The sequence below is a fragment of the Carcharodon carcharias genome, chromosome 20 (assembly GCF_017639515.1).
Source record: "Carcharodon carcharias isolate sCarCar2 chromosome 20, sCarCar2.pri, whole genome shotgun sequence".
Taxonomy (NCBI): domain Eukaryota; kingdom Metazoa; phylum Chordata; class Chondrichthyes; order Lamniformes; family Lamnidae; genus Carcharodon; species Carcharodon carcharias.
Genome location: NC_054486.1, coordinates 81,807,633 through 81,834,881, shown reverse-complemented (window position 1 = coordinate 81,834,881; position 27,249 = coordinate 81,807,633). Strand labels below are relative to the sequence as shown.

The following is a 27,249-nucleotide window of genomic DNA, read 5'->3' as shown; positions in this document are numbered from 1 at the left end:
GCTGAAGTTTAGAAGAGTAAGGCGACTTGATTGAAACATACAAAATCCTGAGGGCTCTTGACAGGATGGATGTGGAGAGGACATTTCTGTTGTGGGAGAATCTAGAACTAGGGATCACTCTAAAAAATAAACCCACTTAAGACAGATGAGGAGAAATTTTTGAGAGTTTAGAGTCTTTGGAACTCTTCTTCAAAAGATGGTGGAAGCAGAGTCTCTGAATATTTTTAAGACAAAGGTAGGTTGAATCTTGATGAGCAAGGGGATGAAAGCTTATCGGGGTAGGAGGGAAGCTGGTGCTGAGGCACAATTTGATCAGCTATGATCTTATTGAATGGCCCAGCCGCCTACTCCTCATTCGTATGTTCATATGTAAACCTGGCAGCTAATTCAGGCACAGCAAGGTCTTACTATGATTGACTGTATGATCTGATTTACTTTAGTTGGGGATAAATATTGGACCAAAATACCAGCCTAAACAAGAATATTCATCTCTGGAGGGGACCTTGACTTCATATGCTGTGACTGGTGAGAGTACTACCAAAGAGCCAAGGCTGAACTCTGAGAACAATGATTAATACTTAAACCATACTTTCATGTTTTTGGCAGGAACATGAACTTGTTGCAGTTAGCCTCACTTCTGTATCAGTACAAAAGCTACACACACGATCAATGGAAGAGTTTTACATCTACTGCTGGCTGAGGAGCTCTTTCCCCCAGATGCAGCTGTTGCCAGGAGTTCTCTTTATTATGCTATGGAAATAGACTTTCCTGCTCATACACCTGTAGTCACCAAGGTTAACTTGAAGATGTGTTGGCCTGTTGTCTCTAGCCTCATGACACAATGCAGAAAGAAATTATTTAGTGAAGCTGTGTTTTTCTTTGTTTTTCATGCCCCAATTCCTTTCCCTAGGAGTGGAGTGCTTTTGTTCCCTTTCTTTTCACCCACCCACATAAGCACAGGCTTAAGGGCAGTATTTGAGATTTATACAAGTTATCGTGAAGATTTGGGCTCTCTAAGTAAATTTATAGCTTGATCAACATAAGTATAAAGGATTTCTTTTTCAAGTAATGTATGGGTTTGCTTCATGATTTAGTATTGCCCATTGGATTTTATGATGCTGTTTTTGCATGCAATTTCCTCACTTTCAACAACAATAATTAGTTTGAAACTATTTGGAAGGTGAAAGGAATAGAATGAATATTGTGACTGCTGCTAGCTAACTTGTCCAATCAAAAATAATGAAAAATGTCTTGGTTCCAGTAACACTGAAATGTAGCATCTCTTCTGTTTCTTTTTCTGTTTTTATTTCATATTCCTGGCTTTTTGTAATTGTATACCTGCTGTTATTTGAATTCATCCTTCATAGGTGAAAGAGTTAGTCTACATGCACGTTCAGTTTAAGAATGAACTCCTTCCTCAGAAATGTTATGCAATTATACAGGAGAAAATCTACAAACATACTTTATCCCTAACCAAAAGATCAAGCCAAAATCTCTTCTCTGGTTTGTTATAAAAAAAAAAATTACTTGCTTTGCAAAGACTGGTGGTAGTGCTGTTTATAAGGGAACCAGAACATAAAGCATTATGAAATGTAGTACGTCAGCAACAGGCATAGTGGTATTGTAATCAAGAGTCAAACATTGAATTGAAGAGGAATACTGGTGTGTTCTTCAAATGTTTGTTTTTCTTTCTTGTTTTGTCTGTTCTGTTTTTCTTTGTTTCATCCCTCTATCTCATGCTCTAAATCTCCTCTTTTTCTCTCTATTGGTCACTCCCGCTTTCTTATACCCTTGCCATATTTTTCTCTTCTACCTTTTTCTATTTCTGTCTTTCACATTTTCTGTCTCTTGCTGTACAGATATCCCCCTTTTAGGTAACTTTCCCAAATAGCACACCAGCCACAAGTTCAACTTTTGAGTTAGTTTGGTTGATGAGTTATTACTGTGCATGCATTCAGTGTGCCAAAATTTATTTTCAGATTCGACACTTTCAGTTTTCACAACTACCTGAATTTTTGTAAAATACTGTACAGTGCATGGTAAACTGCCAGTCTCTCTGGCTGCTGATATCCCTATCCTCCAGTAGCTGACTGGGCCACATGGTCTTCACTCTGTATCTGCTAGACCCCAAGCTGTGCTCTGGTTTCCTGTTAAACCTTGCACTTCCTCAACCAGTTCACCATCCCCAGGACCATGCCTCAGCCTTGGCTCAGTGCACAGCCATGATCTCCAAATGGTGCAGGCTGCCTGTGTGATCGAAGTGGATATGTGTGGCAATGGTGAGCAACCAGGATCTAGTCAGGCTGTCCTGGTGGAGGTACTCTGAGAGACTGTTCAGACCCAGGCTATGTCCACCACCAAGTCTCAGTGCAAACTCTGCAGTAGCCAAATGTTAGCCCAGTTCCCCAGCTCAAACTGACTCTGCCGGATCAGGTCTGCCAGCCACTTTGAGTATATTCTCTCTCTCTCTCTCCCCACCACCACCACCACCCACATGGAAGATTTCTGGAGGCTTCCTTTGTGATATGTTGAATCAGATGCCATTCAGATTTTTTAAGATTGTACTTATGTCCGGTATGGGTGCATTTGAGCAGGAAGGAAGGTAATGGGCAGCATTCTGTTCAGGGCAGGAAAATAAACAGTACAATAAACTTCGTGTTATCCGAAATTCTCTATTAACCAATATTTCTGATGTTCCCGTAATGCAAATCATCACTTTGCCAACCAAAAACTATGAAGCTATCTGGAACCCATACTATATTTATTTTATACTTTAATTTATGTTTTAATGTACTGCTGTCAATTAAAAGTAAAAAGAATAATGTTCTTTACTTCAAGTACTTGCCTATTAGTTTATGGCTACAGGTACTGCATTGTATTCCATTGGTAAATTGAACTCTGTTAACTAACAATATTAATTAACTGGTACCACCTGTTCCCTGCGTGTGCAGGATAATAAAGATTTTACTGTTTTCTTATGGCAAAATCCATTTTGTTTAGTGTGTTTTCTTTTCATGCGCTGTTTTTCAGGAACAGATGCGCTAAACAAGGGATAGCTGTACCTTGATCCCACTCTACCCTGTATTACTCTTTGCTCTATCACACTTTCTTTCCCTCTTTTAGTTTCCCTTTTTTTATAATCTCTCCTTCTCACTCTTCCTACTTAACTGTTCCTCTTTCTTTTCACTTTACACTGTTCACTTTATCTCTCTCTACCTTGCTTTCTTTTGATTGGTAGTCATTCTACATATTCTCTTTTTTTTATTACTTTTTGGCACTCTTTTTTTCTATTTGATTTTCTTTCCTTGTCTTTTTTCTCTTTCTACTTTCTTTCTAGCTATTTCCTTTGATCTTCTTTATCTCTTTTTCAATTAATATGTCTCTGTCTTTCCTCTTGCTTTGTGTTCTGTCTTTTTTGTCCACGCCCGTTGTTCATGTTCACACGTTCTAATTTCTTTCTGTCTCACTGGCACGCACACTTGCACATTCCAAAAAAATATGGAAAGATTTATGAGACAGAATGAGGGCAATCTTCCCATCGTACTCATGTTGGCCATAAAACAGCTATCCAGTAGCCCATTAATACTGTTAAAGCCGTCTTCATATTTCATGTCTATTTGTTGGGATGTTGAATTATTTACTTCCTTTTTAATTAACTTTTTTTATTTGGTTTCACCCAGATTCGTTTCCTTTGTTATCACTTTGTATCTGGTGAGGATTTGACATTCTTGTTCTTCCAGATTGTTTCTGAAATAGAGAATATGCGTCATAGAATAATTGAAGTTCGTCAGGAAACATATAATCATAATGAGAATGAAGTTAGCAGACGATGGATTTTTGAGGAAGGGGTAAGTATTAAAAGGAAATTTGGTGCGAAAATTCTGTAAAAGAAAACCTGTAGTATTCCATTTGTATGCAAGATTTATAATTGCACAGTATAGTCATGAGCTTGAGCCAAAATGTATATTTTGTTTCCCTGAAGTTATAAAAGAATTCAAGTCTTTGAAATAGCCCATCTATTTTGGACTTAGTATTTACAAGCTGCTTGAGTTTGCCGTTAGAATTTTGCAAGGGGGACAATCCCAGCTCCTCCAATCTCTCTACATAACTGAAGTTCCTCATTTCGAGTATCACCATGGTAAACCACTATGTCCCTTCTGAAAGGCCTTCATCTCCTTCCTAAAGTATGGTGTCTAGAATTATGTACACTACTCCATTTGAGGTCTAACCAGTGATTTTATGAAGTTTTAGCATAACACCCTTGTTTAAGTTTATGTATTCAATACCCCATTTACAAAGCCAAGTATCCCATAGGCCTTCCCAGCTTGCCCTGCCACTTTCAAAGGTGTGTGAATATGTGCCCCTAGCTACCCCTGTATTTGCACTGCCTCAAATTAGCATCATTTAGATTTTATGGAGTCCCCATGTTCCTCACAAAAAGCACGCAACCTCATCCTTGTCTGCATTAAATTGCATTTGCCATGTGTCTGTCCTGCTGAAATCTGCAATCCTGCTCACTGTTTACCATGTTCCACATGTATCATCCACAAACTTGGAAAATGTATTGCAGTCTTACTGAAAAAGGAGATGCTGTTGAAGCTTTTCATCTTGTACTCATCAGGACAGACGCACGAATGCCAAATTTCAAAGGGAACAAGAATTTATACTGCATGAGAAAAAGGGCTATGTGGTTGGCCAGTCAGCTCTGATTGGTTGATACATTGCCATGGTGAACGGGCTAGGAAGCTATTGTTTCCCCCATGGTTTTGTTTATTCAAAAAAGGTGCAACGTCTGGACCTATTCCTTTTGCCTGCGAGGGACAAGTCCCTACATATGCTTGCTAGAAGCCACATATATTCATAAGGGAGCTACATTGCAAACCCGATTGAATTTTAAATTGGTTGTTAGTGTAATTCTTAGCACACTCTGGATTGTTCAGCAAATGATGCCCAATCTCAGAATCACATCTAACATTAGATGTTGTGTTCTGACTTTTACAAGCATGATTGTTTACTAATGTGCCGCTCAAGGAAGCCATTGACATTTACGCCACATCAGTATATCTTGTAAGCATTTCCTTACACACCTTAATATGCTGCATCCAGAGTTAAAATTCACCTTTGAAATGGAGCAGTCTAATGAGCGCCCTTTCTTTGACGTGCTAGTTGAGAAATCTGCTAATGGGTTCTATATCACTGTTTACTGCAAACCTTCCTTCACTGGTTTTTATATGCATTGGGATTCCTACTGCTCCACACACTACAAGATTGGCTTTATCGGCAGACTCGGATACAGGGTGTGTGTATGCATCCACGGGGTATGCATCCCTGCTACATACTATTGTCCAGTCATAAAACATCTCTCTGCCTCCTATCCCTTACACAATTATATACCCAATTTATACCTTCCCTTTACTCTCATGGGTTTTTATTATCTGAATAAGTGTATTATCAACTGCCTTTTTAAAGTTTGTTCATACAACATCCCAATCACTACCTTCATCAATGTTCTAAGTACTTTAATGAAGTAATATAGTTAGGTTACTATGGTTTGCCATGTGGTTTGCCTTTGATAAATCTGTGCTTACTGTTCTTCATTAATCCATGTTTGTCCTAGTGAGAATTGATTTTTTTTTTTTGTCCTTGACCATGATCTTTAGTAGCTTTCCCACTACTAATAGGCAGGCTGACTGACCTCTACTTATTGGTTTATCCTTCTCCCCTTTCATTGAATAGAGTTGTTCTTCAGAACACTTTGCCACGTGTTCTTAAAAGCAACGTGCAATCAATCCATTTCCTGTATCGTTGATCCTTCTGGCTTAAAATGAAATGAGCTATTTCAGACCACATGTAATTCACTTGCCTCACTTTTTTAAAATGTTTTAATTGCAGTTGTAATTCCATTCATTGCATTGTTGCATTTAGTATGCTTCACTTATTCATTATTACAGAGAAGCTGATAACAAGGCAGCAGCAATTTTAACTAGGAAAAATTGCCGAAAGGTGAAATAGACTCTGCAATTTTTAAGCATTATTGTGACAAAGCTCTGGTTATGCAAAAAGTGATTTGGGTTTCTGCATTTGAAGAAATTGCAGGGGCTCTGATGAGAATTTTCCCAGAGTTGTGTGCAAATGAAATAATTCTGGAGAGTATATGTGACTTTCTCACTTCAGACACCAAGACAGATGGAGTGTGGAGATTATAGCTCATTTAGTTTGCTTTAGTTGTTTGTTAACCACTAGTCTATATCGGATAAAAGTAGTAAACATTTGAAGAAACAGGAGTTTGAGGGCCAATCTGCACAGATTTCTAAATAGCATGTCATATTTAAGGTCCCTTAAATAATACTTTTTGAGAAATAAATTATTAAACAATGCTTTGGAAGTGGTTTATGTAAATTTTATTACTACATTTGAATAAGCACCAAATTAGAAACTTGTTAAAGACAATGACTCCAAGAATTGAGGAGAATTAAGCTACATGGGTGCAAAGGTAGGTAAAGGCCAGAAGGCAAAAGGAAGCCTCTTTCGTTGGATAGATGGTGCTCTATAGGTATTAGTATAGGATCCCATTCTTAATTTATGTATGATCTGGACCTAGAAACTTGGAGTATTATCATAATTTTCTGGTGATACCAAACATCAGAGGGATTGTCAAAAACTATGCTAGCTGGATTGGTAGATATCTAGTAGATGCAGATTAAAAATAAAAATGTGGACTGATTTATTTTAGAAGCATAGGGAAAGGCAATGCACCTTAAATTACAAGATTTTTAAATTATATGCAGATAAACCCAGGTTTAAAGATGGCAGCGCAATTAAAGCCATTATAAAAACAATCTTTTTGTATCTGGAAGCATGGGGTAGAAAAGAATAGAACTACTGTTGATCTTGTAGAAATTCTTAGACTACAATTGAGAAAAGTGTACTAATTCAGTTTTCTTTGCACTGAATTTTGAATTAAACTGTAAATAAAAAAAAAAATCTGTATTTCAGTAGCACCTTTCACAATCCTAGGACGTCCCAAGATGCTTTATGACTAATGAGAAGTATTTTTGAAGTGTAGTCACTATTTCAATGCAGGAAACACATCAGCCAGTTCGTCGCAAACAGCATAAATGACCAGGTCATGCGTTTTGGGCGTTGGCAGAAGAATAAATATTAGCAAGACAATTCCCCTCCTTGAACAGTGCTGTGGAATCCTTTACATTGATCTGAGGGCAGATGTGGCCTTAATTTACTATCCTCTCTGAAAGACTATACCTCCAACAATGCAACACTTCAGCGCTGCAGCCTAATTTCTCAAGTGGTGCATGAATCTACCACTTTCAAACTCATAGGCGAGTGCTACCACTGAGCCAAGGCTGATGTATTAAATTGCCAAGTCCTGATTTTTTTTTTGATGCTGATGACTAACTTAAGACCATTTCATAATAATATGAAAGTGGTGGAAAAAGTGCAATATAGAATTAGCAGGGATGCATGGTAAATTACAGTTGTGAAAAAAAATGTTCTCAGTTCGGGGTTTTTTCACTAGAACTGTGAATATTAAAATGTTATCTGTGGTGGTTTTCAAAATTAGGAATGGTTATGATAGCATAGATTGTTTCCCTTGTACATTGATCAGCTAGAAACTAACAATTTTAATGGGGTTATTAAAAAATAGTTCTGGATGTAGAATTCTGTCACCAAACAATTAACTGTCCATAAATTCTTTTTAAAGGAATTAGATAATTATTTTAAAAAGGGAATTATTAAAATATATGGAAAATTATCAAGAAGATGGAATTAGACATCTGTAGAGGAAAATACCATTGTGGACTTGGCATGCTGAATGCACCACAAAAAAAAAACAGTATTATGTGATTTAATTTTTTTCATGTAGAAAGACAAGGTCTACATTGTATGCTGGTAAGGTTTTTTTGTATAATTTATTTGCCTTCTATGATAGATTAAACGACCTTACTTCCATGTGAAGCCATTGGAAAAAGTACAGCTTAAAAACTGGAAAGATTATCTTGACTTTGAGATAGAAAATGGAACCCTTGAACGTGTGGTGGTTTTGTTTGAGAGGTGCCTTGTTGCTTGTGCCCTTTATGAAGACTTCTGGATAAAGGCAAGTGATGAACCTTGCATAACGGGTGCATTTTTGAAGTATTATGTACAGAACAAAGACCTGAGTCTATAGATTATACTATCTGTTTGGATCATTGTTTTAGACTGTAATAAGACTTAAAAATAATCTTCAAGGGTGACCCAAAAGCTATGACCCTAGTTGGTGTTGGACGCTGAATACTGGCACGAAGTTGATTTGATCTCAGCTGTCTTGAATTTCCTCAAAGGCTAAGGTTGGCAGGGTGTTTAAATGCACTTATTGTGTCATTGGAAGTATCATAGATTGTATCATTGTTGTGACAAAACAATTGATAAAAGCTGAGTTGTTTAAATCTCAGAGGGAAACTTGAATGACTTTCAATTGGTATGTTTGAGATTCACATCTGAATTCAGGAATAAGACCACTGCACCTCAAGGTTTTTATATAAAACTAAATTAAACATTTATTAATTTAACAGCAAATTAAACACATACACATGTCTACAAATTGCTACCAAAATAACTTTTAAACAAATCCTCAAATTAATCACTCCCAGGTAAATCTTCACCAAGGCAACAGTAACCCATAGATTTTAAACAGACGCTAGGCAAAGAATATTTAACCTTTTGAATTTTAAATGAGGTTCCTTTCAATTTGGTTCCTTTGCAGACACAGTTGTAGGCTTACAGGCTGGTTAGATCTTAAATGCCTCTGACCTACACACACAAACTCCTTTCTGTTTATGCCTAGCTTTTCCTTTGAATGTAAATTTTTCTTTTGTATTACTAGGTTTTTTAGTTTTACCTCCTAACAATAATCCTTTCATTCCTCCAATTTTATTAGTAATATAAATAGATTGCTTGGCATCTTCCAGCTAGGAGCAAGATTTTACACTTGTTCTTGAATGCTTTATTCAACAAATGCAAATTTACACTTTTTAACTTCCTTACATTTATCTAATTAACATTTCAAAACTACTATACATCAAAGCACCCAGATTAGCTGGCTTTAATCCAATTAAAACACACATAGACACAGACCTTACTACAATTCCAATTTAATGATTTCCAATAACATTATACACAATATCTCTTCATGACAATCATAATAAAGTAAAATACAGTGGATGCTGGCAATCTGAAATAAAAACAAAAATTGCTGGAAAAACCCAGCAGACCTGGCAGCATCTGTGGAGAGAAGAAGAGTTAATGCTCAAGTCCATATGACTCTTCACCAGAGCTGAAAAGAAAGAGAAATGTGATGGATTTTATGCTTTGGAGAGGGGAGGGTGGAGCAAAATAGGTCAGACATAGGTGGGAGCTCAGGAGAGATTTGACAAAGATGTCAAGGACACAAGACAAAAGGAATGTTAATGGTAATGTTAAAGATTAAAGAAGGTGCTATTGGTGGTGTAAAGGTAAGATATGTGTTAATAGCAGAACAAGGGTCAGTGCTCTGTGAAAGCAAAGCATAAGAACAAGTGACAGTGGCCCTGTGGGGTTGGGGAATGAAAAATTGGTTTAAAAGGGGGATCAAGATGGAGGAGAGAGTTCATGGTCTGAAGTTGTTGAACTTGATGTTAAGTCCAGAAGGTTGTAAAGTACCTAATCAAAAGATGAGGTACTGTTCCTCCAGTTTGAGTTGGGCTTCACTGGAACATTGCAGCAGGCCAAGGATGGAAATGTGAGCATGAGAGCAAGATGGTGAATTGAGATGGCAAGCGACAGGAAGGTTGGAGTCATGCTTGCATACTGAGCAAAGGTGTTCTGGAAAGCAATCACCCAGTCTGTATTTAGCCTTCCCAATGTAGAGGAGACTGCATTGTTAGAGGTGAATATAGTAGACAAAATTGAATGAGGTGCAAGTGAATCACTGCTTAACCTGAAAGGAGTGCTTGAGCCCTTGGACAGTGAAGAGGCAGGAGGTAAAGGGCAGATGTTATATCTTCTGTGATTGCATGAGAAGGTGCTGTGGGAAGGGTTTGAGGTGTTGGGGGAAATGGAGGAGTGGACCAGGCCCCCTACGGAATGCTGACAGGGGAGGTGAGGGGAACATGTGTTTGGTGGTGGCATCATGCTGGAGTTGACAGAAATGACAGACAATGATCCTTTGAAGGCAGCGGCTGGTGGGGTGAAAAATGAGAGCAAGAGGAGCCCTATCATGGTTCTGAGATGGAGGGAAAGGGGTGAAGGCAAAGGTGTGAGAGAGAGAGGTCAGATGCGGTTGAGGGCCCTGTCAACTGGTGGGTGGGCAGGAGGATCCTCAGCTCAGGAGAAAGGAAGACATGTCAGAAGCACCATTTTGGAAGGTAGCATCAGAACAGATGCGACAGAGGAACTGGAAGAATGGAATGGAGTCCTTACAGGAAGCAGGATGTGAAGAGCTGCAGTCTAGGTAGCTATAGGAGTCGGTGGACAGACTGTCACCAGATATGGGGACAGAGAAGTCAAGGAAGGAAAGTGTTGGAGATGGACCATGTGAACATGAGAGGGATGGAAATTGGAGGCAAAATTGATTTAAAGAAGTTTCCAGGTCCGGATGAGAGCGTGAAGCGGCACCGATATGGTCATCAATGTACCAGAAAAAGACTTGTGGAAGAGGGCCTGAGTAGGACCTGAGCACTGACCCTTGTTCTGCTATTAATGCATTCTGCTATCTTACCTTTTATGCCACTATTGGCACCTCCTTTAGTTTCTAACACCACCATTAGCACTCCCTTTGCCTTGTGTCCATGACATCTTTGTCAAATCTCTCTTGAGCTCCCACCTATCCCTGACCTTTTTTTACTCCACCTACTCCACTCACTCCCTCTCCCTCCCCTATCTTCTATAGTTTAAAATCTATAGATTGTATCATTCTCTCCTTTTAATGACTTTATCAGTCGTTTAGGTCATTCAAGTTATGATTTTTAACATGTTTGCCCCCAAAGTACAAAAAATTCTGTCTTCCTTTCCAAAACTCGATCTTAGCAGTGAAGTTAAATCAGATGAACTGTATCATTTGAACATCAGTGCTATCATTTACTTTTATCTCATTGTTCAAAAACATCTAATGTTCTATTCCAGATAGTGAAGGATAGTACTGGACCCAATCTTTACTCACCTAACTCAACCACACGCCTGTTTTAGGAAGTTTCTCTATTTGTGCTCAAATGAAACCCCAATTAATGCTTTCCACCTGCATTTAATTAAACACAATTGATGTACAATTAACATCTAAATCTGAGTTAAAATTATTTACCAATCTATAACCTGCTTGATGATGGTACTATATCTCAGCTTGAATCAGAATGAATGTTGTTTATGTATTTAATTTCAGTATGCTAAATTCATGGAAAGCCACAGTGATGAAGGTGTGCGACATGTGTACAGTAGAGCATGTACAGTTCACCTCTCAAAGAAACCAATGGTACACTTACTTTGGGCAGCTTTTGAGGAACAGCAAGGTAAGCTACTGTAAATCATCTAAATAAGTCTGAATCTGCTTAATTGCATTTGATATAAATCCTTGTTGTGATGAATTGATGTAGATTTGTAAAGACTTAAAGTGGGGCTAACAACACTCGTGGTGATCGCAGTTATCAGTTCCCAGGCATAATTATAACAATCATTATAAATGAAATATTTTATTCACTTCGAATTGTTTTTACTTCGTAATTTCTGTTCCAGGGAACATTAATGAAGCAAGAAGAATTCTTAAAACACTCGAAGGATCTGTGCCTGGGTTAGCCATGGTCCGCTTAAGACGAGTGAGCCTAGAACGCCGCCATGGAAATATAGATGAAGCGGAGTTTCTGCTACAAGATGCTATTAAAAACAGCAAAACGCCTAGTGAAGCATCTTTCTATGCTGTGAAGTTGGCTCGTCTTTTATTCAAAGTAGAGAAGAGCCTTCCTAGGGCTAGGAAGGTTTTAGTGGAAGCCATAGACATTGATCAGGTAGGATGGAAATTATTTCAAATATAAAGTTCAGCATTAAAACAGTGACTTCTGTGAGCCAAGCTTGTAAAGCAGAAAAGCATATTTTCAGTTCTGGAGTGGTTAAGGAGCAGCATGTTATTAACATTGTCATATCTTTTAACCATTCTATATTAAAATAGTGTGTAATATTGATTTTAATTAGCTTTATAATTGTGAGCTGAAGTTGCATTGGATCACAAGGTGCATCCTAAGCTGCTTTACCAAATCCAAGTGAAAAATACTGAAATCATTTGCAGTTACAGAATCACTTTCAAAAGCAGCTGCGTACATTCAACCTCTTTTGCTAATTGAGCTATGCTCTATATTCTCAGAGGCTGTTTCACCAATAAGAGTGGCAGCAAAAAAGGCAAAACATTGCATGTAATTTTCTTTCTTAAACTTAATATAATTAGTTCTGCACTGTTATTTAATGGAGCCATTGTAATTGATTCAGTGTTTAACATTTCTGTAATTCAATTTCATCAGTTGGATTATGTGGGCAACCAGTTTTTTTGCTTTCATCAGCTTTTTATGGGGTGGGATCAATAGTTCCACTTCTAAGTTACTTCTCTAACAGAAAGGTGGGGGTGGGCAGATTTGAAGCTTCTTTTGGTTAACTTTATATTCTTTTATCCATTTCCCCAGTCCTCCCCTCCCTCATATTAACATCTCCTCACCTCCAGTTCAGTGAGGAAGACCATGTACATTTTAAACCCAGCAGGGTTGGTCTTGGCCTTTTTAGGTTGTTTGGTACAATGTTGAATTGTTAGCCGGAGTAACAAAAGAAGTGTGAAGTACAATTCAAATGTTATAAATATGATTTTAAGACAAATGTATTAGCACTGTTTAAGTCCTACTATAATATCATCCCAACCTGAAGTTGCATGCCTGATATTGAGGAAATGGCTAATCTTAACCAGTTCTGTGAGAAAATAAACAGTTGAGCCTTTTTCAAATTGCTAACATATATTTTCAAAAGTCTGTGCCTACAATATAGTCTTGTGGGTACTGTACTCATCACAGTTCCAATTTCCTTATTTACAAGTCACAAAGTTGCAACTGTCACAGCATTTAAATTTTAAAAATGTAACTGTGATGTGCAACCTTAAATCTTTGAGAATGAGATGTTATGTTTTCTTTTAACTGGAGTTTATAGTTCAAAAAATGGATTCCTGAAGCGACTTATACCCCATGCAAAGTTTAGAATCTGTTGGTGGCTAGGTGAGGCAACATCTATTAATTACTGGTTAAAAATGTTATGTTACGTTTAGTAAATGGTTCAATACGTGACTGGTAATGTGCAATATTTCTATATGAATTGGTCTTTTCATAAACAGCTTAATGGGCAGTTAAAACCAAACTATTTTTACCTGAACTTTCACTTTCATCATTGCTGTGTATTTTCAGATTACCTTCTACAGTAATTTGACCCACTGGAACAGCTTTAATGGCTTTATTCTACTACCATATACCATGCTGTATACAGCTGGGTATGTTCTCTTACTCCCATCCTGTGACAAAAAAAATTGTCACCAATTCAGGATATGTGTTTTTAAAAAAATGCTGATTTTTATTTTCCCTCCCATTCTCCAGGCTGTCTAAGACGAGTGCAACTCCTCCAAGGAAGCCCAAGTGCACATTGTTGTCGAGACTGGGAATCTGACTTGGGAGCTCACCAATTAAATGTAGTCAGTTAGTTTCTATGAAATGAGTAAAATATTGCCATCTTTTTACTAGGTAGTATTATTGGGTTTGTAAACATTTGGATGATGATAGTGTCTACCTGTTTTATCTTTAGGAAAGTACCAAACTATATCTGAATCTGTTGGAACTTGAATATAATTCAGATCTCAAACTGAATGAGGAAAACATTCTGAATGCTTTCGACAAAGCAATAAGTAGCTCAATGCCAATAGAAACAAAGATAGCCTTCTCCCAGCGAAAAGTTGAATTTTTGGAGGACTTTGGCTCTGATGTGAAAAGGTGAATTTTATTTATGCTTTGACAGTATGAAACAAGATAATTCTGAAAATTTAATAATTCCAAATTTGCTTCCTTGCTTGGTGAGAAACAGGTGAAAACAATAACAAAGATTTAAAAACTGAAAATGCTGGAAAAACTCAACAGATCTTGCAGCATAGGTGGAGAGAGAAACAGAGAGAAACATTTTGAGTCCAATATGACTTCTTCAGTTGAGATTTGTCGTTTTTTTTAAAACATTTCTGAAATTTTGGCCCTCGTTGACCTCGTCTTTAAATTGCATGTTTCTTATTTCTAAATGCAAGTGGAATTTTTCATCTACATTCCCTATTGGTTAAGTAGAGCAACATAATATGGACTCTGCTGCATGTACTTGTGCACTATGTAGTGCATAACCTGGGAACCTGGCTAAAATAAAATACACATTTTATAGGAAGACACACCGGTTGTATGCTGTTCGTGATTGATAATTAAGATACGTACTTAAGAGTTGCAATCTTATTTTAACATATTTGATATTGTTCATATATTTTAAAGTTTGTACTACAGCTGTCTGTGTGCATGGAACAGGTGTAAAACGTTAGCTACATTTGCCTATCAGCAGTGCATTCAGCTCCAAACGTACACATTCAAATTCACAATCACCAAATTAAACCTAGATTATTTAATCTAGTACAAAGCATGCCACTGAAGAGTATAAATTGGGAATATTTTGCAAATATGCCTTAACCTCGCACATTCAACTTTCAGATCCCTGTTGTGTTGAATTGGGGCTGCTCTTCCCCTTCAGCCTTAGATCAAGGACTAATCCATATCAATTAGTGTGCAAAGAAAAGAGGTATTGAATTAACTATCTGAGAAATGCATGGGTACAGTAACCTGGCAAGTTGTTATATTGAAATCAATAAATCTGGTGGGTTTGTGGGATAACATCAGGAAAAAAATTACTATGACTCTTGCCAGACAATCATTAAAAACCCAACTGGGTTTGCTAATGTCTTTCAGGGAAAAAACCTGTTAGCCCTATCCAACCCAAGATTGTGCCCCCAGTCCCACATTGTGCTTGACTTTTGATGTCCTTGCGGTACATAGGGATAGGTAATAAATGATACCTTGCTAGATAGTTTTTGAATTTTCAGTTTTAGGTTAGTCGCAGTGTAATAGAGGCGAAATAGAGAAGAGATTGCAACTGTTCTGAAATCTAATCGAATGGAAGCACTTGTTGGCATCTATGTTTTAATACCATGCTCTGTTTCAAAATCCCAACAAATCAATAACAATGTGTATATATCAGATGGAAATTCTTCAAGCTGTATGAGACAGTAGAATTGTGATGTTTATTGGGAACTAGTAAAGAATCATTAATTTTTGGCACCCTTATTGATAGGAATAGGCAATTTATCCATAATATGTTATGTAACCCAAGTTTACTTCCCAATAAATGAAGTTGGGTTGTTGTAATATTATGAGATGGGATGAAATGTGTGCATTTTGGTATTTTGAGGGTGAAATAATCTATCTGATGAGCATTTAAATGTGGTTGCTGAAAGATGCAAAAGCATTTTTAAGTCAGCATCAACCTTCAGGCAACTAGTTTAATCAGTTTTTATGTCTCAAACACTTGAATAATTCCTTTTAATGAAACTGAATTGAGTAGTGTTTGTCCTGTTTCAAATGTTCTAATGTGATATAGTAATTTGCTCAAAAATACATGGGAATATTTTTAATTTCTTTGGAAACTGCCATTAATTGTGTTCTATGCCCTAGACTCATGGTGGCTTATGATGATCATCAAAAGCTTTTGAAAGAGCAGGAGTCATCTAAAAGAAAGGCAGAAAATGGGCAAGTAGTGTTTTTTAGTGAATGTAGAAATGGCAATGGATCAAGAGTTGATTGAGGACCTCTGCTTTGGTAAAAAGTTATGCTTCATTATAAATATTTCGTTTTCCTTGTTGAGTCTTTTCTTTTCAGTGTACCCCATTGTAAAATTAGGTATTAATGCTTGCAGCTAAAAATTGTATGACTAATTGATCCATACATACATTGACGCCAAAATGACAGGACACCAGTTCATACTTGACGTTCCTTATATATGGTATTGGATGCTTAACAGAATCAGGCAATTCCAAAAAGAAAAACTTCTCGGCTATGCTAATGTGGTGATTCACAGAACATAATAGCACCAATAAAAACAAAGTAATGGAAAAACTCAGCAGGTCTGGCAGCATCTGTGGAGAGAGAAACAGAGTTGACATTTTGAATCTAACATGACTCTTCGAAATAGCATTCAGCCCCTCGAGCCAATTTCTGCCATTCAGTTGGGTTATAGCTGACCTACATCTTAAATGCATTCGCCTGCCTTGTTCTACCAGAAATAGCATTAGCAGAGGTGTGAGATTGATAGATTTTTGATATCAGGGAATTGAGTCATATGGAGAGTGGACAGGAAAATGGGGTTGAGATGGAAGATCGGCAATAATCATATTTAATGAAGGAGCAGACTCGAGGGGCTGATTAGTCTACTTCTGTTTCTCATGTACTTGTTCCCTGTGCTGGCAAAGGACTAAGCAAAAGATGATTTATTAAAATTTAGATTTCTGCATTAAACTTCTTTTGATGTGTAAACTAATGACCTTTTGGCATTTTCAGAGATTGGTGTGGGAGGAATGTGTTTCAATTCATGGGGTACTGGCACCAGTACTGGGGTAGAAGGGAGCTGTTCCGGTGGGAGAGGCTTCCCTTGAACCTTTCTGGGACCGGTGTCCTGGCGAAATGAATTACTAGGGCTGTAGAGAGGGCTTTAAGCTAAGTGGGGAGGGGTTCTGGAAAGGGAATACATGGCTTACAAAGCAAAAGGACATGGCAGCCTTGCAGGGCAGCTATTTAGGTAATGATCCCCAGAGTGTGACAGGATGGAGTAGTGTGCACAACATAAAAAAGCAGCAGCAAATAAGGTCAAAAGGGGTAAAAAGACAAAATTAATGGCTCTTTACTTAAATGCACATAGTATTCGGAACAAAATAAATGAATTAACAGCACAAATAGAGGTTAATGGGTATGATCTTATAGCCATTACGGAGACATGGTTACAAGGAGATCAAAGCTGGGTATGTGACTTTTTGAAAGGACAGGCAGGAAGGAAAGGGTGGTGGGGTAGCTTTGTTAGTACGAGATGGTATAAGTACAATAGCAAGAACGAATCTTCTGACCGGGAGATGTAGAATCCATGTGGGTGGAGGTAAGAAATAACAAGGGGAAGACGACATGGTGGAAGTCATCTATAGGCCCCCTGACAGTAGCTATACTGTAGTGCAGAAAATAAGTCAGGAGATAATGAGGGCATGTGAAAAAGGTAATACATTAATAATGGGTGACTTTGATTTTCATATAGATTGGGAAAATCAAATTGGCAGAGGTAGACACAAGCAAGAATTCATAGAATATATTCGGGACAGTTTCTTGGAACATTATGTTGTGAATCCAACCAGGGATCAAGCTATTTTGGATCTGGTAATGTGTAATGAGGCAGGTTTAATAAATGATCTCAGTAAAGGATCTGCTAGGAAACAGTGACCATAATATGGTAGAATTTAGCATTCCGTTTGAGTGAGAAACTTGGGTCGGAAACAACTGTGCTAAACTTAAATAGGGGTAATTATAATGGAATGAGGGCAGAGTTGTTTGGAGTGAACTGAGAAAGCAGTTCAGCAGGAAAGATAGTTGATGAACAATGGCAGATGTTTAAGAAAACAGTTCATGACTCTGAACAAAGATATATCCCAGTGAGGAAGAAGGATTCCAGGAAAGGGATAAACCAATCATGGTTAACCAAGGAAATTAAGGACAGTATCAAATTGAAAAAAAAGTGTGGCAAGGGTTAGTGGTAAGTCAGATTGGGAAAGCTTTAAAAACCCAACAAAAGATGCCTAAAAAATAGAGGAAGAAAATAAACTTTGAGGGAAACTAGCAAGGAATATAAAAATGGACAGTATGAGCTTCTTTAAATATATAAAAAGGAGAGAGGCCAAAGTGAACATAGGCCCCTTAGAGAATGAAGCTGGGGAAATAATGGGGAACCAGGAAATGGCAGAGGAGTTGAATAAATACTTTGCTTCATTCTTCATGGTAGAAGATACTAATAGCATTCCAAAAATATTAAATAACCAAGGGGCAAAAGGAGGGGTGAGGGGAGGAAATAAATACAATAACTATCACTAGTGAAAAAGTACTAGGAAAACTAATGGGGCTAAAGGTTGATAAGTCTCCTGGACCTGATGGGTTGCATCCTAGGATATTAACTGAAGTAGCTACAGAGATGGCTGATGCACTTGTAGTAATGTTCCAAGAATCCTTAGATTCTGGATAAGTCCCAGAGGATTGGAGAACAGCCAGAAGGCTGCAGCAAATTTGGGAGTCCTTGTGCACGAATCCCAAAAAGCTAACATACAAGTTCAACAGGTGATAGGGGAAACAAATGGAATATTGGCCTTTATTTCAAAGGGAATGGACAAAGCAGTCTGCTTGATTGGCACCACGTCCTCAAACATTCACTCCCTCCACCACCGACGCACAGTGGCAGCAATGTGTACCATCTACAAGATGCACTGCAGGAATTCATCAAGGTTCCTTAGACACCACCTTTCAAACCCACAACCACTACCACCTAGAAGGACAATGGCAGCAGATAGATGGGAACACCACCACCTGGAAGTTCCCCTCCAAGTCACTCACCATCCTGACTTGGAAATATATCACTGTTCCTTCACTGTCGCTGGGTCAAAATCCTGGAACACCCTTCCTAACAGCATTGTGGGTGTACCTACACTGCATGGGCTGCAGCGGTTCAAGAAGGCAGCTCACCACCACCTTCTCAAGGGCAACTAGGGATGGGCAATAAATGCTGGCCCAGCCAGTGAAGTCCACATCCCGTGAATAAATAAAAATAGGGAAGTCTTGCTAAAACCATACAAAGCACTAGTTAGACCATGCTTAGAATACTGTGAACAATTTTGGTCACCTCATCTAAGTAAAGATATACTGGCGTTGGAGGCAGCCTGGAGAAGGCTCACTAGATTGATCCTGGATATGGAGGGATTTTCTTATGAGAAGGGGTTGAGTAAGTTGGGCCTGTACTCTGGAATTTAGAAGGTTCTTGGGGGGGCTTGAAAGGGTAGATGCTGAGAGGTTGGTTCCCTTTGTGGGAGAGTCTAGGACATAATCTGAGAAAGGGGGTGCCCATTTAAAATAGATGAGGAATTTCTTCTCTGTGGGTAGTGAATCTCTGGAATTCTTTACTGCAGAGGGCTGTAAGAAGCTGGGTCGTTAAGTATACTCAGGGCTGAGATAGACAGATTTTTAATCAGGGAATAGAAGGTTATGGGGGAAAAAGCGGGAAAGTGGAGGTGAGGATTATCAGATCAGCCAAGATCTCATTGAATGGTGGAGCAAACTTGATGGGCTGAATGGCCTACTTCTGCTCCTACATCTTATGGTCTTATTCTGGTGGAGTGGAGGCTGGAGTGTGGCTACATTTATGAACTTATTTTTAATTATTTCAGCGTGGAGAGGGAACAATGGGTTGCACCTCAATTATTTTTGTAGAAACCACCACTCTAGAATGCGCAGTAGTACAACATTTTGAAAAATATTTTAAACAGCACAAAGCGAGCTGGGAGCTACAGGACTCTCTCTTCATAATAGTATTAAGCTGGTAAAGGCTGAATAGGCAGCAAACCACATAAATAAGGAAATGAAGCCAAAGTACCAAGCTGACAGGTGGAAACACCAAGTATGGAGCAAATTTTGGCCCTTGAGTTTTTAATGTTAGTAGTAAAATTTGAACCAGGTAAAATAAAGTGGGGCATCCATAAGGAAAGGTTGGTAACACATGGAGCCACTGCCATTAGTGGCAACCCCTGGGGTGAATATAAACATCAAAGGCTGGGTGGGAAATGGGTTGGCTAGAGCTTTATTGCAAGCCAGGATGTGGGAAGTGATTTTTAACATACTGCTATAACTGCAAAGTAGGGAGCACCTTAAGATTCCACTGGTGAACATGGGAACAGAGCCATGATAACTAAAGTCATAGTCTCATAGTCATAGAGGTCTACAGCACAGAAAAAGGCCCTTTGGCCCTTGGCTCTGCGCCAGTCAATCAAGTACTTAACTATTCTAATCCCATTTTCTAGGACTAGGCCCATAGCCTTGTATACTATGGCATTGCAGGTGCACATCCAAATATTTCTTAAATGTTATGAGGGTTTCTGCTTCTACCACCCTTTCAGGCAGAGAGTTCCAGATTCCCACCACCCTCTGGGTGAAAAAATTCTTCCCCTCACCCCTTCTAAACCTCCTGCCCCTTACCTTAAATCTATGCGCCCTGGTTATTGATCCCTCCATCAAGGGGAAAAGTTCCTTTCTGTCCACCCTATCTATGCCCTTCATAATTTTATACACCTCAATCATGTCCCCCCTCAATCTCCTCTGCACCAGGGAAAATAACCCTAGTCTATCCAATCTCTCCTCATAACTTAAACTCCCCAGCCCAGGCAACATCCTGGTAAATCTCCTCTGCTTTTGTCTTTATTAGCCAAGGCATAGAATATAAGTATCCCATATGCCTTCTTAACCACCTTATCTACCTGTCCTGCTACCTTAAGGGACCGGTGGACATGCACACCAAGGTCCCTCTGATCCTCAAGTACTTCTCAGGGTCCTACCATTCATCGTGTATTCCCGTGCCTTGTTTGTCCTGCCCCAGTGCATTACCTCACACTTATCCAGATTAAATTCCATTTGCCACTGATCAGCCCATCTAACCAGCCAGTCCATGTCACAGCACGAGACCTAACGCTGATCCCTGTGGAACTCCACTGGACACAGGCATCCAGTCATACAAACACCTCTTGATCATCACCCTCTGCTTCCTGCCACTCAGCCAATTCTGGATCCAAATTGCCTTGGATCCCGTGGGCTCTTAACTTCGTTATCAGCCTCCCGTGCGAGATCTTATCAAAAGCCTTGCTGAAGTCCAAGTAGACTACATCAAATGCATTGCCTTCATCTACACACCTGGTCACCTCTTCGAAAAATTCAATCAAAGTGGTCAGACATGACCTCCCCTTAACAAAACCATGCTGACTGTCCTTGTTTATTAATCCCTGCCTCTCCAAGTGTAGATGAATTCTGTCCCTCAGAATTGCTTCCAATAGTTTCCCCACCACTGAGGTTAGATTGACTGGCCTGTAGTTCCCTGGTTTATCCCTTCCTCCCTTCTTGAATAATGGTACCAGATTGGCAGTCCTCTGGCATCTCTCCTATGGCCAGAGAGGTATTGAAAATTATTGCCAGTGTCCCTGCTATCTCCTCCCTTGCCTCACTCAACAGCCTGGGATACTTTTCATCTGGATCTAGAGATTTATCTACTTTTAAGCCGGCCAGATCACTTAGAGCCTCCTCCCTTTCTATGCTAATATCTTCAATTATATCACAATCCTTCTGCCTGATTTCCATATCCACGTCATTCTTCTCACTTGCGAACACCAACACAAAGTATTCATTTAGAACCCTACCTACGCCTTCCAGCTTCACACACATATATGGTCCTGAATGGCCCCTACTCTTTTTCCCTAGTTATCCTCTTATTCTTAACATACTTGTAAAATAACTTTGGATTTTCTTTTTTTCTCATGCCCTTTTTTTTTGCTCTCCTAATTTCCTTTTTTAAGTTCTTTCTCTCTCTTTTACCCCCCCCCCCGCCAAAACATTCTATACTCCTCTAGGGCTTCTGCTTTTTTGAGCTCTCGGTATCTGCTATAAGCCTCCCTTTTTCACTCTTTATCCAATCCTGTATATCCCTCGACATCCAGGGTTCCCTGGATTTGTTGGTCCTACCCTTTGTCTTTACTGGAATATGTTAGCCCCATACACTCTTTCCTCCTTGAATGAATCCCACTGCTCTGACGCAGATTTAACTAAAAGTCGCTGCTTTCAGTCCACTCTGGCCAAATCATATCTGATCTTATTAAAATCGGCCTTCCCCCAATTAGGAACTCTGATTTCTGGCCCATCCTTGCCCTTTGCCATAACAACCTTGAATCTAACTATCTGCAAAATGCTCCCCCACTGATACCTCTACCACTTGCCTGGCTTCATTCCCTAAAATTAAGCCCAGGACCGCCCCCTTGTAGGACCTTCTACGTACTGGCTTATAAAGCTCTCCTGGATGCATTTTAAGAATTCTGCTCCCTCTAAACCTATTACACTATGATTAACCCAGTTAATGTTGGGGAAGTTGAAATCCCCCATTATTACTACACTATTATTTTTACACTTCTGAAGTTTGCCTACATATCTGCTCTTCTATTTCTCTCTGACTGTTTGGAGGCCAATAGTACATTCCCAGCAATGTGATTGCACCTTTTTTTGTTTTTCAGTTCCAACCATATGGCTTCATTTGAGGATCCTTCTAAGATGTCATCCCTCCTTACTGCTGTAGTTGATTCCTTGATCAATATTGTGATACCCCCTCCACTTTTACCTCCTTCCCTGTCTTGCCTGAAGACTCTATATCCTGGAACATTGAACTGCCAATCCTGCCCCTCTTTCAACCATGTCTCTGACAGCAATGACATCATATTTCCATGTATTAGTTTGTGGCCTCAACTCACCTGCCTTATTCGTCGGACTCCTTGCATTAAAATAAATACCATCCAACCTTGCCAAACTCCCTTGTGCCTTTAACTGGCCTATAATTTCCATGCCTTCCAAACTCACTTGCTCTCTCTTCTAATTTGTTCCCCCTGCAGAACCTCCTCTCATGATCCCATCCCCCTGCCAAGTTAGTTTTAACCTTCCCCAACAGCACTAGCAAACCTCCCCGCAAGGATGCTGGTCCCATTCCGGTTCAGATGCAGCCCGTCTGCCTGAGGTTCCCCCTTGGACAAGTATTGATATGCTTTCATTTTGTTTTGTCTGGATTAAATATAGCTGCAGGATTGAAATGGTGTTCTAACTTTGGCATTCATTCTGATGTTAATTAAGTATGCTTCTAATTTTACTTTACCATGGAATATTCCTCCTTGTAATGTTTGAATGAAATGTAACTTAAATTTACATTTTTTAATTTTTCTGTATGGTTGTCCCGGAGCTTTCACAACAAAAGTCTTCCTTTGAAATAAATCGCTTCGGAATGAAGTGCTTTTAATATATATTTTTATATATATATCATAACAGGTCAGAAGAGCCAGAGGAGAAAAAACAAAGGAGTGAGGCAACATTAGCATCTGCCCAGCTGATGAGTGGGGACTTGCAAGCTAATCAGTCTGCATATAACTACAATGCTTGGTATCAGGTGGGTAGTTTCTGCTTAAATTGGAGATTATCAACAAAACAAATTGCTTTAAACCTGAGAATCATAAAACATATTTCTGGTTTCTTTGAAAGATCATTGAAATTCCTTATCCAGTTTTGTATTTCATTAATAGATATCTGATGCTCCTTTTTTATAAAAAAAAAAGGTCTCTGATTGGAAATATTGACTTATATCGAGTTTTCAGGTGTTTAAGTTGTGTGGCTGTGCACAGGCCATTGTATGTTCAGTGTACTTAGCTGGCCATCTCTACTGCAGGACAACACTAAAGATTGCTCAGGTGTGACTGCCCTCAAATTCACTTGTAGAGGATGTTTGCTCTACTCAGTTCCAATCTGCACCACTGATTTGAAGCATTAAGTCTGTATAATGCAGCGAGCCATACAGATCAGGGAGGTCAGTTTTTTTTTTAAGACCTGTGAGTTATCTGATCTCAAATGGGATGATGGTGGAATGATTGGGGCTCTGCGGTTGCCTTGAATTTTCAAGTTGTGGGGGGAGAAAGTCAATTGACTTCCATTTGTAATTACTATTGTCTGGAAAATGCATATGTATTACATTATCACTGTACCCATGGCACCAGTTTGTGCTAGCTGCACAATGCATTGCAGCATCTCACCTCAGCCACCTAGAAGGATAAGGTTATGGAACACCATAACCTCTAGTTCCTCCCCAAGTCACAAACCATCCAGATCTGGAGATATATTGCCTACCCTTCATCATCACTAGACCAAAATGCAGGAACTCCCTATCTAATAGGACTGTGGGAGCACTTTCACCACACATGGATTGCAGTTGTTCAAGATGGCAGTTGACCAACGCTTCAGAGCAACTTGGAGTAGACAATAAATGCCACTCTTGCCAGCCGCCCACATCTTAGAATTAATTTTTCAAAGTTATTCAGTCTTATTTTTATAATACTGTCTTAAGCATGCCAGGTATTAGTTCCAATATTTTTCACTTTTTTCTGCTATGTTATTGTACCCATCTCGATTCTTTTTACATTAAGTAGTGTTGATAATCTGAAGTAGAAAAGGAAACATTTGGTGGACTGAGCATCGATGATTTGGATGCTGATTTTTCAACTCTGATCACATGGGTGCAAATTCAACCTCTATGCTGGGCTATGAATTCTCATATGTCCGCTGGTTCCATGATTGTTAGGACAAAATTAGCTTTGGCAACCTATCCAATATCTTAATTCACATAGGTCTGCACAAAATTCACCTAATTCAATGCTCATTGGTGCTCAGGCCTCAGACTTGTATAGGAAAGGGTGAAATAGCACATTGGAACAACATGGACAAAGTAGAAGGAGCTTTTCTTTACATATGAATGCTATACTTGACCTAAAAGTTTAAATGTTGACACTGAAAGCCCAAATGGTATGATCACCAAAGATAAACATTTTGTAAGTTTTTCTTTAAATAAAAGTTTGCTTAAAAACCTCTCTACCATATATTTGACCAGTTTTTGTTGTCTTCTCCAACAGTATAATTATCCAACACCATGGAGCTATGGACAGTATTACCCACCGCCCCCTACCTAATTTGCTGGAATTTCTTGAGAAACTGAAGTGTTTCCTTTTCGTTATAAAATTGGAAGATATTGCAGTTTAATAGACATGCTATCCAAGACTGTGGAATTTTTTTCAAGAGAAAGTTGTTTACTGCAAAATATTTGAGGTCGGACATGATTTGCGTTCAAAAACATTTTGCGAATTCTCATACCTTTTTTGAATGTGATTTTTAAAGAAACTTCTCTTCATACATAATTTGTTAATAGAAAAATAAATTTTAAAAGCACTGCAGAGCACCACTGATGGTATATTTTCTTAACTGGCAATTTCATGCAATTGTAGAATTTTGAAAAATATGCTGAGAACTATGTAATCAAGTTTTTTTTAAAAACTAGTACATTTGTAATTGAGAGATTAACTTCAAAGAAATATATTCTGTTTCTTATTCAATTAAAATAACTACATATATGGGAGTTCTGACTTTAGATACCTCAAAGTCAGTGATGCATCCTGCTTTGTGAAGTAGTACTGATGGATCTAGTAATTCTTAAACACATTTAAGCAAAGGGATCTTGATCCACTCCTGCCTACTTTAAACTGAAATTGTGTTACTACATGTTGCTAGTCTGTTCAACATTAAAATTAGAAGTTGCCTATTGTAAATGCACCTGCTGTAATTTTAGCAATTTTATTAAACAAAGGATTGCCGCCAGTCATATTTGTTAGGAAGCAGCAAGTATAAAATAGGTACTGTATATGTTTAAAGACTGTCTTATTTTTTGAGCATTTATTTTTTCCAAACTGAAACCGAACATAAATTCCACGCATTCAAAAAAAAAACATTTCTTCCCTTTAAGCAATTAAGAGCAGCAGGAGGATACCAGTTCAATACTTGACGTTTTTTTTTTAATTAAACAGAGGTTCATCAGCTAAAAATGGTTGCCAGAAACACACACTTGAAGAGAGAGATGATCAGACTGGTATTCTGGAACAATGTGATTCAAATGAGCAATTGTATTTTATTTCAAACCTCTTCTAATATAAATGAGAATTTTACCAAGCTTAGTTCTTTGTTTTAAGAGGTTTACTGTATTCCACTTCACCATCTATTAGATTTCCATCATCAATATGACTATACAGTTATAAAGGGTGAAACTATGATGTCAAAAGGTGGATTTTTCAGAGTAACGCTGGCCATCTGAAAGTAGGTCAAATCAGCACTTCAGAAAAGTTGGTATATCCAAGCTGTGCTCCTGTTCTGATTCACATCAAATCAGAGTTCATGCACCCTTTCACAATCACTCATTTGTCAGGTGAAACTATCAGCTCTAATACTTGAAAAATTCTTCCATGCAGGACAGTTTCACCATCAGCCATATTCCAACGGTTAATATTTCGGCTACAGATGACCAATCCAACCTTATTAGAGAAAAAAAACAATTTTGTCCCTCTACCTTTACGAACTATGGCGAGAGGTGACTACAGCTGGGGGTAGGTGTGCATGGGGCAGTGTGTAGCTGTATTGGGGGATAGGGTGAGGCTGTCTGGGGAGAGCCTGTGAGGGAGTGACTTTCTAGGGTCAGGGCGTGGAAATATACTGGAAACTTTACTGTCCCACTTTTACTAACCTTTACAAAAGGACCTTATTTAACTGCTCAATCTGTAATCTGTAGGCAAGTAAACATAAACCACATTTCTACTCTGATAATTTCCAGTCCTGGAATTTGTACCCATAATATTTATCAAGACAAAATGATGGCTCCCTTGATACCAGGCAAGAAATGCAAAATTAATAAAGGTCGAGTTTTCAAAGGCACCTGGACTAATGATTTTTTTTGCCATTAAACACAATGGGCATATTGTTACTGATATGCCAAGAGAAAATAGCTGCTTTCAAGGGATACATTATCAACTGATGTTCTTTGAATCGTGCTAGCAAATTTGACAGCCTCACAGGTCATGTGAGAATTGACCTAGTGAACTGTGAAACAAATCAATATCAGGCAAAAACCTTTCTTCAAAGCTGCAAACCAGAGTTCTGAGGCAGCAGCCAAGTTCAGTTTTTTGATAGCTGAAACAGTAGTCAAGAGGGGGAAGCCGTTGTCTGATGGGGAATTTGTGGAAGACTGCTTGGGCATGTTCACATCTGTGGTATGTCCTGATAAAAAGCTGATGGTTTCACGTTAGACTATTGCCAGATGAGTTGATGATCTAGCATTCAAAATTCTCTGATCAAAAGACTCAATGCCTCAGTTTTACAGTTTAGGGCTTGATGACAGCATGGATGTAAGTGATATTGTTCGACTGGCAATCTTTGTACAAGCAGT

The 27,249-nt window shown here is 38.7% G+C and overlaps 1 protein-coding gene across 5 annotated transcripts in view; it reads left to right on the top strand.

The window, feature by feature from the left end:
* Positions 1–25,987, top strand: part of prpf39 (PRP39 pre-mRNA processing factor 39 homolog (yeast)) — a 50,328-nt gene extending 24,341 nt beyond the window's left edge. For 2 of the 5 annotated variants that reach the window (XM_041214328.1, XM_041214327.1), the window contains exons 7-14: positions 3,741–3,848; positions 7,952–8,116; positions 11,414–11,540; positions 11,764–12,032; positions 13,852–14,036; positions 15,801–15,875; positions 23,268–23,385; positions 24,896–25,987. In XM_041214328.1, the coding sequence (XP_041070262.1) occupies positions 3,741–3,848; positions 7,952–8,116; positions 11,414–11,540; positions 11,764–12,032; positions 13,852–14,036; positions 15,801–15,875; positions 23,268–23,385; positions 24,896–24,952 (1,104 nt within the window). In that variant the 3' untranslated portion in view covers positions 24,953–25,987. Of the gene's footprint in view, positions 1–3,740; positions 3,849–7,951; positions 8,117–11,413; positions 11,541–11,763; positions 12,033–13,460; positions 13,544–13,646; positions 13,739–13,851; positions 14,037–15,800; positions 15,945–23,267; positions 23,386–24,895 lie in introns of those variants that run through there. The other 3 variants (XR_005946271.1, XR_005946272.1, XM_041214330.1) reach the window with 3 other exon arrangements.
* Positions 25,988–27,249: the final 1,262 nt, after the last annotated feature.